This window comes from Pleurodeles waltl, chromosome 3_1 (assembly GCF_031143425.1).
Source record: "Pleurodeles waltl isolate 20211129_DDA chromosome 3_1, aPleWal1.hap1.20221129, whole genome shotgun sequence".
NCBI lineage: Eukaryota > Metazoa > Chordata > Amphibia > Caudata > Salamandridae > Pleurodeles > Pleurodeles waltl.
The window spans coordinates 301,434,892-301,449,451 of NC_090440.1; the positions used below are offsets into that span (position 1 = coordinate 301,434,892).

Below are 14,560 nucleotides of genomic sequence, written 5' to 3' on the forward strand. Positions count from 1 at the left end.
CGTGGGTGCAGTACTGACTGTTTGTCCCCACTGGTGGTTCCTCTTTTGCACCTTCATCCGGGTTAGCAGGGGCTCCTGTTCTGCTTGGACTCTTCTGTGCTTCTTGGACTTGGTCCCCTTCTTCCACAGGCCTTCAGGTCCACATATTCACTGTTGGTGTCTTGCAGCCTCTTCTGGTTCTTGCATGATCTTCTTTCTTGTTCTTGTGTGTTCTCGGAAAGTTACTGTTAGTTACTCCTGCTTTCCTGTGCTCTGGGGTGGGTTCTATTACTTACCTTTGGTGTTTTCTATTACTCCCAGTGCCCCTCTACACACACTTGCCTAGGTGGGAAACCGACATTCGCATTCCACTTTCTTAGTATATGGTTTGTGTTCACCCTAGCCCTATTTCCAACTATTGTGATTTTCACTATTTGCAATGTTTTCTAACTATTTTTGCACCTCTTTTTGCATACTAGTGTATATATTTTGTGTATTACATACCTCCTAAGGGAGTATAGTCTCTATGGTACTTTTTGGCATTTTTGTCACCAAAATAAAGTACCTTTATTTTTGTAATACTGAGTATTTTCTTTCATGTGTGTGAGTACTGTGTGACCACAGTGGTTTTGCATGGGCTTTGCATGTCTCCTAGATAAGCCTTGGCTACTCAGCTGCACCTACCTCTAGAGAGCCTGGCTTCAAGACACTGCCTTCATTTCACTAGCAAGGGATAACTGGACTTGGTATAAGGTGTAAGTACCACAGGTACCCACCACAAACCAGGCCAGCCTTCTACAGTGAGGCAAAAGGCTTCCTTTCCCTGTCCTCTGAGTAGATTTCCAGGAGCATGATTTTGGGATGAAGCTGGAGGCAATTTTCACAATTCCTCACAATCCAGAAGAAAGTCTTCTGCCATATCGTCTTCTTGTCTCTTTGCCAGTGACATCTCTTTCTTGAAAGTACAGTTCAACAGCTTTTAAAGGATGATTACAGTTATGATAGGTAAAATTCTCTAAGCAATGGAGGGAGAACTCCTGCAAGTCCTGCACTGTCGCCCACTTAGTATTTCCCAAAGCTGACCTATTGCCAAAACAGTCCACAGATTTTCACTCCAATTTTCCTTGATTGCTGAACCGAGAGTTGCCTGAAATTACATTCCTAGGCGAGCCTACTTCAGCAAAACACCTATAAAACACACATTGTTAGATTTCAAACATAGTATATATTCGATAATTGTTAAATTATAAAATTGGTTTTCTTATCGATTCTTACAAGAGGAAAGATTCAGACTACAACATGTCTGTTTCAATGCTCATTTGGCACGGCTTGCTATACATGTGAGTGGAGAATATTTTCGATGTAGTCTCACATTCGTAATGAGAATTCACCCCAGCTGTGTGCTAGTCTCAGCTGACATACAAGCAAATGGTTCCCATAATTATAAAATGGCACATCCAGTGGGGAGCTATTTGGCAGATTGTTACTGCTAGGAAGTCAAAATGTCAATGTCTAAAGTCCAAAAATAAAAGCAATCGGTGGAAACCTAACAAAATCATGGCTTTACTACCATGTATATTCTTATGATAACCTCATCATCTTTACGTACGTTCATCTGAACTAGAACTTTCAATACATCTCCGCTCGCCTGACTACAGCATAAAACAAGCATTTGCAATACAATGGGTCTCGCATTTGCTCGAGTTAGAGAGAGTAGCATTGTAAATTCCTAACAGACCGTTTCTTGCCACATAAATTGAAATGAAAAGTAAAACAATAGACATAAGCGAGCCGATTCAAAGCATCATGAGCATAAGCACAAGGGAGAGGGACAAAAGGAAAAAGAAATTTGCTCACAGTCAAACATTTTGGCAATTATACAATTATCCATGCAACAGGCGCAGTCTACAAGGTGATAACAAAACTGCCCCAAGGAGGGACAAACATAAAGTATTTACCAATGATGACAAAGGATTTTTGAAAGGCAAGCCCACGAACAGCACCGAGTGCAGGCCATAGACAAATGGCATGCCTAACAAACATTGTGAAAATACTACAGCAATGCCCAATGACTACTATCAACACAAAGGCCATAAGTAGTAGTCACAAACAATAGAATACTAGGTGGTCTCTGCACGTCATAGAATTCACCCAGTTTCTGCTGAGAATAGATGAATGCAAAGCAGCAGACACTCAGGCAGACATTAGTCACAGTGCATGGGCAAAAACATGATATATGCCCACTGTTTATTATGCATGCCAAAAAACACAGCAGGAATTGTGTGGTTGAATGCCACATTTTATTCAAAGTGCCCACTCCAAAAAGGCGAGGCTTGTGAGGAAAGGACTCTATGGGTGAGAGGACATGGCACATTCCAATGCAGAAAGCCAGACCATGCGCATATTGTGCACAGCACATTACCTATTTCTAACAGACTGAAACCAGCAAAATCTAGGTAAGCACATAGACCCATTGAAGTCTGTAATAACATGGTTGTTAGATGAGGAAAATGTGAGTTCTACCAAGGTAAAAAATTGCAAAATCATGTAGGTCAAACAAAGAGTACTTTAGACCTGAGCTCAATTTCTGGTGTCTATGGAACTTAACATAGGAAATGCGTCAGATATTTAGCAACACTTGGACAGTCAAAAAAGTCAAAACACATCTCAATAACTCCATTCCACAACCAATGTCTAAAAATGAAGACAAATGACACCAAAACATCAAATATCCAATAGGGTGAATTGGAAATATGAATTCCTAAAGTCCTAAGTTAATAAGAGTCAAGATAAAGTAAAGCACCAACAAGAAATCAATGTTCACTGTTGATTGGAACCTCAGCACGATTTCAAGCTGTCTGCATTAGGCTGCAGGTCAAATACATAAAGCAGGTCATCCCAGTCAAAGTTTTTACCTTCTGTCTCTTATATGAAAGTTAAAATCCTCCAGTTAAACAAGAACGTCCAGCTGAAGCAGCCATCACGAAAATTGCAGAACAAGAGAAGTTCATATTTTGTGACCAAAGTGGTCCTCTCATCAGGTGAATGCTTTTTGTGCCTTTGCCTGGTCAAGTTTCCTACTTTCAAACATATAATTTTTAATGGGGTTCAAAATCCAAGCTTGAAGCTGTATCCGACAAAGCTGCTTCAATATCTGACACCTTTGTCATAAGGTCCAGCAGAAGCTCTGGAGGTCTTGGAAGTTCAACTTTTTCCCAGCTTTTATTACGTCCTAGTCGTATGATATGATGTACTAGAATTGGCATTTAATAGTGGCCGCCGTATTTGTATACATTGGTTTTACTGTATTTACTAACTGAAATTGTTACATTAAAATGGCCGCCGTTGATATATAGGAATAGACGATAAGTCCGTTCTTGTTGGTTAGCAATTCTCCTTTCGAACAGCGGATTACTTGAAGATGGCCGCTGTGGTTTTACTAGACAGACGGAAGTCCGTCTTTATTTTCTACTAGTCGGTTTCAATAACGAACGCAGCAGTTTAAATGCCGGCGTGGAAGCTGCAGGCGGCACAACAACAACCGGAGGATTGACAAAGGCCTGACGCTTCCCTTTTCATTTTTTGGCTCGAAATCAATACGCGGTATTTTGAAATGCCGACGAAGGGCTCATCTTGATGGTTGGGCTCATGAAAGATTTATAGGAGGCGCAGACCTCCCACGACGCGTCTTGCTGAGATTTATCAGCAAATTAGAATAGGAGATTGAACAAGAGAATAACAAGAGGGTTAGAGAGGTAAGATAACAATATGGACGTGATAATGGCACTGAGTGTAGGCAATGAGACAATGAAGCCTTATGGATGTTTCTGTTTGTTCTTGGTTGGAAATTGTGGAGATATTGACATAAGTTTTGTAAGATGGATGGATAGGGATAGAAAATAAAGACTACTTGGCTTTATATAAAGGTTATTAGAGCTAGTTTATGTGTTTATATTACAGTTGACTCATGAATGGATGAAACTGGCGTGGTCTAGTATTTGAATTGACTATGAAGAAGGATAAGATGGTAGTATCTGTGGTCTTGTAAACAGGTTAGTAATGGCATTATAACAAATAATGTTCACAATTTTGAGGAATATTTTGGACCAAGTCATAGGAGAATAATGGATTGGTATTTGTATTCCCCCTCTTGTTTCAGAGTGCCATAAATGTTATTTGAATATAACTGACACAGGAGTGATCAAAGGTACATTACTTTTTCTTACATGATGCCACAAGGAGGGTTCATCTTAGATATAAAGTGGTCCAATACTAAAATAAATTTAATCCTAATTATGAAGTGATAAAATGCCAACAAAAGAGAATTATTTTCACATTTGGGTGTGCATGTGGTATGTTGCACTTGGGCTATGGCTTGGGTATATTGATTTTTTGAAAAATAGGTGTTTTTCTATTTCATATCTTTGGACATTAAGTAACACTTTGCCATTAAGACTATGTGGTGGTGGATCTTCTCTTTTCCTGTGTGGGGTTTAGTTGAGATTTAAACTAACAGTACAAATATGAGTTGTATAAAACAGCCTAGACATCTAACTGACCAGAAGAATATCTTTGTTTAGTTATGTTGGAAAATTATAGAACAATATGTATATATGTTGTAAATTTTGTATAAAATTGTACATAGATGTTTGTTATATATTGATTATTGTTTGTTTGTGACCTTCTCAGCCTTGAAGAAGTCCAGTCAGGACGAAACACGTGTCGGCTGATGGCTATCCATTTGTTATCTATATGTTTTGTATATATGTGTATATGTTTTTATAGATTAGACAATTCATCCTCTGTTTATTAAAATTTTCAATCCGCTTGGACATATTCCTTTTTGGTTAGTTGTATCTTTGTATAGCATTTCTGGTCAGTTATATGGTTGTTTTTTTGTATTGTTTTTTTGTATTTTTTTTTGTATTTCGAGGAAGAAAGGGGACCGATCAAACACTCTAGGGGATTCATTAGGATTTATTACTTGGTCTTTCTAAGATATTTTGGTTATCTCTGAAGTATGAATAATTTTTTGGTTTCGTATGGTGTGCCCCACACACAGGTGAACATTAACTTTCTCTTCCGTTGGTGTATTTTGTTACACCATAGACTGTGTCCTTACTGGAAAGTTAAATAGTCCCAATGGGCATTAGCAATTTTAACACATTTTAGGAGTTGAGCACACGGGACTGGACAGCAGTGCCCTGGATTAAAGGACCAGCAGCATCAGTCTAGAAAAAGTAGGGATGAGCACAAAAAAGAGGCACTTTCCCAAATAAAGGTACAGCAACTATTTGAACTCAGAATGCACCTAGGGAACCCGGCAGGAACCCGTTAATCAGAAGGAACCAGTTAAATTGAAACAAAGATTAAAATAAAACAGATTTAAAAACAAATACGAAACCATAACCATTAAATGTAAATTACAATGAGAGGGCTAAAATAAGGTCATAATAGTAAGACCAGTAAGAAATAAGTATTTCCAGATAAGCCAAAATAGGATCACACTGAGGGAGTGGCCTGGCTTGTAATCATGCCTTGTAATCACCAGTCACTTTTTGCAGCAATAGCAAGTGTAGTGTTCTCAGTACCAAACCAAATATATTGGATATAGCTTGTAGTCTTAACTAGCCGGCTGATGGCAGAGAAAATAATACTAGGCAACGCCCTATAACTTTCACCTTTTTCTAGGAAAATTACAGACAGTCACCTGCAGCGGTACCCAGAATGGATTGGTCAAGGCACTGGCCGTATCCCCGCCCAGTACCTATACCCAAAGCACCTGCAGGGCATGGCTAGATCTCATGGTCTTGTAATCTTACGTCTTAAAAATTTGCTCCGGGCATTTGAATGAGAAGTGAAAATTGATTAGCCCCCTATAACCTTGATGTGCCACCAATGTCTTCTCACAACATAATTTTCAGGCTTGAACTTGGTCTTTGACCATTGTGTTCTCTGCTAAGTTGCTTGAATTCTAAATTGTTATCAATGTATCCAAGAATGTATTACAAATGTGAAATACCTGCTCAAGAAGCGTGCACAATCTTCATTTGTTACAAGGACCTAAAATCTGCTGCAAAAACAATCATGATATTTGAATTATGTATGTTATTATCCTTCTCTGCGACCTCACATTTTGCAGAATTTGTTAAGCATAGAGATTGTCAAGGACACATAGGAAACATTCTCTATGTAGCCATACTGTTTACAAGTAGAAAGATAAGTCATAATTTAATTAGGTCTGGGCAAAATTTTCAACTCTGCTTGTGGAATCAGAGACATTTTGGTAATGCAGCTTTACACGTGAAACACAGAATTACATGGTAAATTAAAATTCTGCTGCTCTGTCGTTGGAATTCAAAATTATGCAGTGGCTGTTTTCAAAGTTTAGAAACTATTGCATGCCACTCAGTGCCCTTACATGCTCTGCAGAGACTAAAAGTCTGAACTGCTGCAGAGTATGAAAGGGCACCAAGTGGTATGCAGTGGTTCCTAAATTTTAAAAACTATTGCAAACAAGTAGGCGTCCATATATATTCTGCAGTGAACAAGGGTGTCACGTGGTATTTGGCTGCACTATTTCCCTTAGACAAATTGTATCCTCACATCCATGTTTTAACGATAGGATGCGTTTTGCGCTAAGAAAATAGCATCAAAGGCCCACACTACCCCTTTGCAGAATCTGGTGGAATTTAATAAAATTCCACATGATTTCACTGAATCAAGCTCTGCCCACCCCTAAATTTAAGTTGCTTTGCATTTAGTTGTACACTACAGATATCACATAAATATTCAAGGGTCATGTGGTGAAGCTAGGACAAGAACCTCAGTATCCATTCTTCAAGGTCATCCTCTTTTCTACTAGGTAACATCTTTAACATGGAGAATGACGCTAGTGAATCCTAGGAACGTAATTCAAATTTTTCTGAACATTGACGGCTCTGTCCCACATTGGTAACCATACCTACACCTGTCTAAATATGTTTGAAGCATTTATGCATTCATTATAAGTGCTATCTGAAGCTAATCAACATCAAATGTATGCATCTGAACATAATGGAGTTCAACAAAATGTGTTCATAGAAATTCAATTGAAATGTGGTTACCATATACACAATAACTTTGAGAAAATCATACTGTTAGAAATAGGGTTTCTAGTTGGCTAGGGTATGCATCTTAGCAAGGCTGAATCCACCACTGTAGTGAGGGAGAGGGAGTTAAACACCCAAGATAACCCCTGCTCACCCCCCTAGTAGCTTAGCACGAGCAGTCCGTCTCATCCCGGAGTCAAGGTGTAAAGTGTCTGTACAATACACACAACACATGTGACACAATAAATACACCACAAAAGTAACACAAAAACCAGTTATATAAAAATAAACTGTATTGCATAAAACATAATTAGACCAAACACAACATGTATCAGTAATATCCTGCTACACAAGCAGTTATCAGAACATCACACAGGTTACTATTACTTTGCAAAAGTAAGCAGTAGTCATGTAAACACATAGATTACTACTATACTGCAACACAAGCAGTAATCAGGTCATCATCATCACTGAAAATGCACAAATCATGATGAACCCCTTATCAGAAATGTCAAAACATCACCATGAATACACATATCATGAAAATGTTACCGTAGGGCACAGATCCTATAAAACAATACTCAACCTCCTACTGTATATTAGGCAGACCCTGCAATTAGGTACATCACCCAATCATGACAGGTAACATGTATCAGGCCATGGTAGAATACAGAGGAAACAGTGAGGGTTAAACAGAGCACCAGGGTGAACGCAGAGAACATAACCAGGTCCCCATAGAGAAAAGAATGCAGTGTACACAATGACGACACCAGAATCACAATGGCCTGTAATTATCACAGGGAGTACCCCGTCCAGCATAGTAGCTCCTGCCTTCCCATTATATTATAGAGAGTATGGCACTCTAAAGGAGAAGATAGTTTCCTGCAGGTGGGAACTCACCCCCCCCAACCATGGCCATGAAGCCAACAAAGCCACCTGTGGCCTCAGATAATCCCGCTGTGTGGGGGGGAGGAGGCCCACACACGAATTAGGCTTGATTCAAAAAGCAAAAAGGAAGAGGGGGGCGGCTGCATTCTGGGAGCTGTCTGCATCATGGATGGATGGCTGCTCTCCTTAACCCAGCCACCACTCCTAGGAGGCACCCTCAGGAGGCACGGGAGTACTGTTACTGAGGTGCTGGCATCTTCCTTGTTGCTTCAGCAATGCCTCGAAAGGCCAACACGGTTTCTTCTGGCAGCTATGCAGCGGCCTCTGATGAAGTAAGGGTGAATGATGGGGGAATGGTTGCACGTCGCGGCTCCCCTTCCTTTGGGGCAGCACTGAAAAGTTTACACACCACTTCTCAGCAGCTCCCAAGGACTAGCTGGAGACAAGCTTCTTCCTGCACTCCTTCGTTTCCTTGACACTTCTTGGAGGTACTGAACAAGAGGCCGGCAGGATCCTCTTTCCTTTCCTGAAGATGGTAGGGGGGAAGGCCACCACCACGCAGGGACAAAAGAAAAACTCCAAATTAGTCAAAGTTGAGCGCTCTCCATGCACTCATAATAGAAAGGCAGAAAGCGATCTTCACACGTGGTTTAGTATAAAATATAGCTCTCACCAGGCGCTATAGTTGCACGCCCACTAGTAAAATGGGTATACGGATGCCACTGTACAAGGGACTTACAGGTAAATTAATTGTGCCAATTAGGTGTAAGCCAATCATACCAAGTTTAGAAGGGAGAGCATATGCACTTTAGCACTGATCAGCAGTGGTAAAGTGCTCAGAGTCCTAATGCCAACAAAAAGGAGGATGAAGGCAAAATGTTTGGGGGTGACCCAGTAAAAATGGCCAGGTCCAACACATACCCATGGCGGAATGTGCTTCCTATACATATCTGGTTATACAACTGTTAGAAAGTGATTTTTTTTTATTTTGGGAAGGGTCAAACACTAGTGTCAATCAAACTGTGCTCAAGTATGCAGTAAGACTTGGCAAAGGAACTAGGTGTAAAGCATTTAACAGCACCAAACAACAAAATAAGAAGGTCACACAACACAAAAGAAATCAGACATCAATTTAAAAAAAATAGATTATATTTTAGAGACCTTAATGCACAAAATCCACTACATGGTTCTGGAGATACAGATTTTACTAGATGTTAGAATTTTTTAAAGGAACCCGAAACAAAAGCTTGTCAACCAAAAGTTTGTAAACATTTGAGACTACCTGAGCCCATGGTTGAGTTACCAGTTCAGACTGGGGGGGAGGGAGGGAACCAGAATGGACACTTTGGACATTTACCCAGCCACCAGAGAGTTTGTAAGGCAAGTTGCAAACTTTACAAGACAACCACCATAGACATCAATGGAGTGTTTCTGATGCTGAGGATACAGGAGGCAAAAGATGCTTAAAGTATGACCTGGTTGTGGTGGGTGCGATGGGGGTGTCGTTATGGTTGCTCCTCTGTCCACGGGTAAAGTGGGGCAACTTTGGCAATAGAGATTAGGTTCCCTTGAAGTCCTCTATGTTGCGGTACCAAACCAGCCGATTCTGGGCTACTGGTCTCTTTGGGACACAGTTTGGTGAAATGCTTAGGTGGGGTTAGTGTCTCTTGGGTGCAATGTATCCAGACTTGGATAGCAGTCTCAGGGCAGGCAGACTCAGGTCCTTTTGGGTGGCTGGTACTGGTAGCAACAAAACTTGGATGACAACTTCTTGGTTTGGGCCTTTTGTGTCTTTGTGGCTGGTTTCAGGAGGTCAGTCGACTGATCCTTAGAGTCACTGCTTTGATCTCGGGCTGTGAATCATCCCAGAGCCAGGAACTGCAGACACAGTCCAATCTTCGCTAGCCGAAAGTGCACAGTCCTTCCAACTGTGCAGCCTCTCTTTGTGCGATTCCAAGGCCAGATTGGCAGTCCTTCTGTCTTCTCACCAAATCCAACATGATCTGATGGGCAGGGCATCAGGGGTGTCATATCTATCCCAGGAAAGTGCCCTGAGGTGATAATGCTGTCATTAGCCAATGGGCTAGTAAGTCCCCTTCGCTTTGGTGATAAGGTTCCTGTGGTGTGTGGCATCTGGCTATCCCAGAGTGCAACATTCTTGCCTCCTTGAAGATGTTTGCATCCTTCCTCCGTCGTGAAGAGATTGGTAGTCCACCCTGCAGGTGTGGCTACCTGAGTGCTACACACCCACGGGAAAACAAGGTATGGGCACTGGGTTTCCCTCTCTGTCCCCGTCTTCAACTTGTCCACATGATCAAAAGGTAGCTTGCGTTGGGAGCATTATCCCCATTTAACCAACAAAAATGGCTTCCCATTTGAAGCTCACTTTTTGGGCTACCACCCCTGGTGGCCATCCTCGGAGACGAGGTCACACTTCACTCTGTCTTGGTTCTTAATCCTGAGAGCCGTTCACATGTCTCCCCATGCTGGCAGGAAGCTGTCTGAATGCTTAAGCCCATGTGAGGCTGCTGGACCAGCTGGGGCATACAGTGGAAAACTTTCTAAAAGTTGTTTAAATTTAAATGTGACAATAAACATGACCTCGGCATCAGGTCCTTTTCAATTCCATGGTTCATTTGACACCTTACGTGACTCAGTTAGGTAGTCCCATTCAGAAGTAGGCTTGGCCTGGGTGAAAGGCCGGTAACTCTGTGTTAGCCAATGGGGCTTCTATCTTATCCACAGAAAAATTACAATTTGTAAGTATTCATGTTAAGACATATGAAAATGATATATACTACTTAACAATACACAGCTCTCTGTCATAGGGCTTTATAGGCCTACCTAAGGGGACACTTACATATATTGTTGAAAGGGTGGCTTGAATGGCAAAGTTGAGCGGGCAGTGTCAACACTGTCCTTTCAGTCTGCAGTGACAGACTGAGAGTCATTCTGTACTTTGTCACACACAGAATAGCACAAAATGTGCTGCAGCCCTGCGTGGACACTCTTCCTTACATGTCCTGGGTACCTTATACAAAGGACTAACATATAAGTCAGTCTTTGCCAATTAGCTATTGCCAATTCGACAGGTACATTTGTATTGGGTTATAACACAGAGCAATGACATCTGATTGGCAGGCCTCCGTTTACTCTCACTGTCTTAAAACAAGCAGCTAATAGTCAAAATGCAAACAGCCTTTGTTCCTTACACCAGACAAACCTGGTTTCTTTCCCACCATTTTCCACAAACCTTAGCACCTTGTCATAGTCCTCTAGAGGTGGAGTAATTGCTAAGTCCAACTTTTATCTACCTGCTAAGGAAATTCCTCCCGGTCATTCCTTCAGACCTTAGGCCAGGCTTCCAAGCACATGGTCTTTCAGACACCAGCCATCTGTGGTCAGCTTGGACCTTTGCCACGCCCATATTTAGGGCAAATTACCTTTTTCCCCTGCTATGACTGGAGCCAAAGAGTCGAGGTAGGCTATGGAAATGAGTTGGAGCAGATCGTGTCTGCCCCATTTTTTTTACCTCCAAATTAAAATCACTAACATATATTAAAATACAGGAAACCCAAGGTTAAAATAATTCTAGCATTACTTGATAAAGCCCTTTGAAAGGAAAACGTGTAACTGACAAAAAATACATTATGGAATGCTTTGCAGTGCTTAATGGATTGATGTGATGTGGATACATTGTAGCATAACTAATTGTGATGCTTGTTCTGCCTCGAAAAAGTGAGTCTTTCAGCTAATGAATGATACAATGAAGCTTTTGAGGTTCTCGTCCTCCCACAAACAAGTGAATATGAGGCACTTCCTTAAATGTAGCTTACCTTTGAAAATCTTCTCATTAAGTGAGAAAGTGCCTCGGGATTTGGGCATTCAAGTTTCTTGATAATTTCAAAGCTTTGATTGAGTTGTGTGAAGACGTCAACCACAGAGCAAGAAAACAGAGCATGTTCAGAAGTTGGTTGGAACTAGATTTAAGAAAGGAGTGAATCAGAAATATATATTTAAATATGTTTACATTCAGACATTGTAGAAACGATTACATTTATTAACAGTAAATGAAGCTCTTTTGAAGAGACTTACTCCATCTTTTTTATCTCTTCCAAGTGCTCCATGAAGAAACTCCATTGAAACATCTTCATTTTCATCTAACCACTGAATAACAAAAGGCTCAAACCACCTATAGCAAGAATGACAAGGAGAGGGGTTTCATTTGAAAAAATTGTCTAACAATGCAGTGCAAGAAAGTGTGCATTTTCCCCTCAAAATAGCACAACAACAAATGGATTTTCATGATAGAATTGCCCTCCTCCCTGCTTTCCGGAAGAGGCAGAGTTGAAAAAAACTTTTTTCAACACAGTTTTTGCAATTTTGTAAGTGGTATTTGTATTTGGGTTTCTACAGCTTTAAATTTGTGGTCAACGAGGTATGAAACCCATGGGGGATCCCGGAACACTGTATATTTCAGGAAAGTAAATAAAATTCTGAATTCAAATAGGAACGTTTGTGTAGATCACTCTTGATTTTCCCAAAGAAAGTAGTTAGTGGAAACAAAAACTAATGGAAGTAAGAACAACAAAACAGAAATAGATGACAAAGTGTTCATCTCGAAACGTCTGCCCCTGATATCCAACCGACAAAAGTAATAGTGGTCATTCTCACATCTATGAGTTTCATGGGCCTCTCTTGGCTAGCTCCCCTCCTCAACAGATAACCTATAGGGACACCTCAGGAACCACAACTTTGTCTCACACCCCTATCTTGGGAAAATGCCTTGAGGATAATCCCAACCTGCTGAAGGGAACCCCTACGGCTATCATTAACTTTCTGGTAATTTCCATCCCCACTGTGCTAGTGGATTTTGGCATAGACCATTGGCAGTAAAATCTCTGCAAAAAGAATGACTCAATGCAGGTTCCCTCATGTGAATTTACATTGCCCACGACAGATGTGAGAATTTGTAGGAACCCCTACAATCCCAGAAACAGGGCCACCCCTTTATCCCAATCTATGCTGTTGTTCTGTTGGTACTTGGTGCAGTTCCTAAACCTATAGACAAGCATCTTCCTCATACAGGTATACTGTCTGTGCTGGGGTTCAAAGGACACAAGAGTATGGGATCACTCAAAATGAAAACAGTTCCAAGAAAGCTTACTGCACCACCACATTATTTCAAAATGCAATATTAGACTTGGCTCTCTTAGGGTAGTAAAGCAGAGCAGCCCACAGCCCGCTCAGTGGAGGTGATGGGGACTAGTACCCCCAGCTCACTAGTATGCAATAACACTAAATAAGTCGTAGTTGAGTCACTGCTTTTTCTTATAAAGAAAAGTACTCTATATTGCATACAACACAAAATACTGTGCATTCATTTACAGATAATCACATATTGCTATATGGAAATAATTTTGGAGACACCCTCAGACCAGTTGGCACCCCAGCAAGCCAAGCTTAATTCCTTCCTGTAAAGTGAAGAAAATTTGCATCAGTGAAGGTGGGTAAAGCTTCCTGACTTCATCCGACTGAAATGAGCGCTGCAATTTTGGAAGGTAAATTTTCTTGCGACAGGACCGCCTGTCAGTGAGACATCCAGGGGCAGGACATCCTGTAGCTTCAACAATGGCCTGCTGAAACCTTCCCTATTCAACTACAATGTGCACATCTCAAGGTGCAGAGAGTGGGCGGTCCAAGGGGTAGGAGGTTACCGACATCAGGAGATATATCAGTGGGCACATGCAAGAGTACACCTGAAGTGGTGTGAGGTGGGGCCTGAAATTACAGGAAGAGGCAAATATAAGGCGTTGTTAACAGAACTCAAATCTTAGGACATTGCAAAAAGTAGGCTTCAGTGGCCACAATATGCAGCTAAAAATATTTTCCTGTTTCAGTGAAAGGCCCCTAGAACTACAACATTTATTAATACAAAACTGTTCACAAACTTGACACTTTGGAAAGATGGCAACGTTTAAGAAAATTAAGATGCACATAGCATACACCCCAACTTTGCACGACCCTAATTATTAACTATTTAGAAAATATTTATGAAAATGCTTTCCTAGTGGGGTATTCTCCAATAAAAATATCTGGTAATATCACCACCCACGTTATTAGTTCTGGAGAAAATATACTAACAGAAAAGTAAAACGCGGGCTAATTCCAATCTGAAAAACACTGCCGTACGTAAAACTATAATTTAATAAAAAAATACCACCAACCAAACGGGGTAGTTATGCATATTATCAATTTACAGGCTGATTATCAGCCCAATGGTTTTTGGCCTAAAATCTCTTGTTCCCGAGGATATTGATAATTCAGAGGATCGGAAATGCTCCCTTTTCTTTTTACTGGGGATAACTTCTAGGAAGCAATGTTTTCATGACTAATCTCCAATTCTTTCTCACAGAGTGTCACCTTAAGACTTGCACTATTTCTTCATGAGCACTTCATCCAGGCCCCAGAGGCCGTAGTTAATTTGCACAATAATGAGTGCCAGACCAGTGCCCAAAGCTCTGTTGAGCTGCCCACAGTGGGTAAGTGTTGGTGCGGAATACTAAGGCTGTAGTCTTGATTCCTCTCTGTAGTCTTTGAAC

At 41.0% G+C, this 14,560-nt stretch overlaps 1 protein-coding gene across 1 annotated transcript in view; it reads right to left on the reverse strand.

Annotated features, from left to right (window-relative positions):
• The window catches only part of UNC13C (unc-13 homolog C), a 1,168,779-nt gene that overhangs the window by 321,625 nt on the left and 832,594 nt on the right, over positions 1–14,560 (reverse strand). Inside the window, exons 21-22 of the mRNA XM_069222447.1 lie at positions 12,054–12,150; positions 11,795–11,938 (exon numbers count right to left, since the gene is read on the reverse strand). Of these exons, the coding sequence (XP_069078548.1) occupies positions 11,795–11,938; positions 12,054–12,150 (241 nt within the window). The remainder of the gene's footprint in view (positions 1–11,794; positions 11,939–12,053; positions 12,151–14,560) is intronic.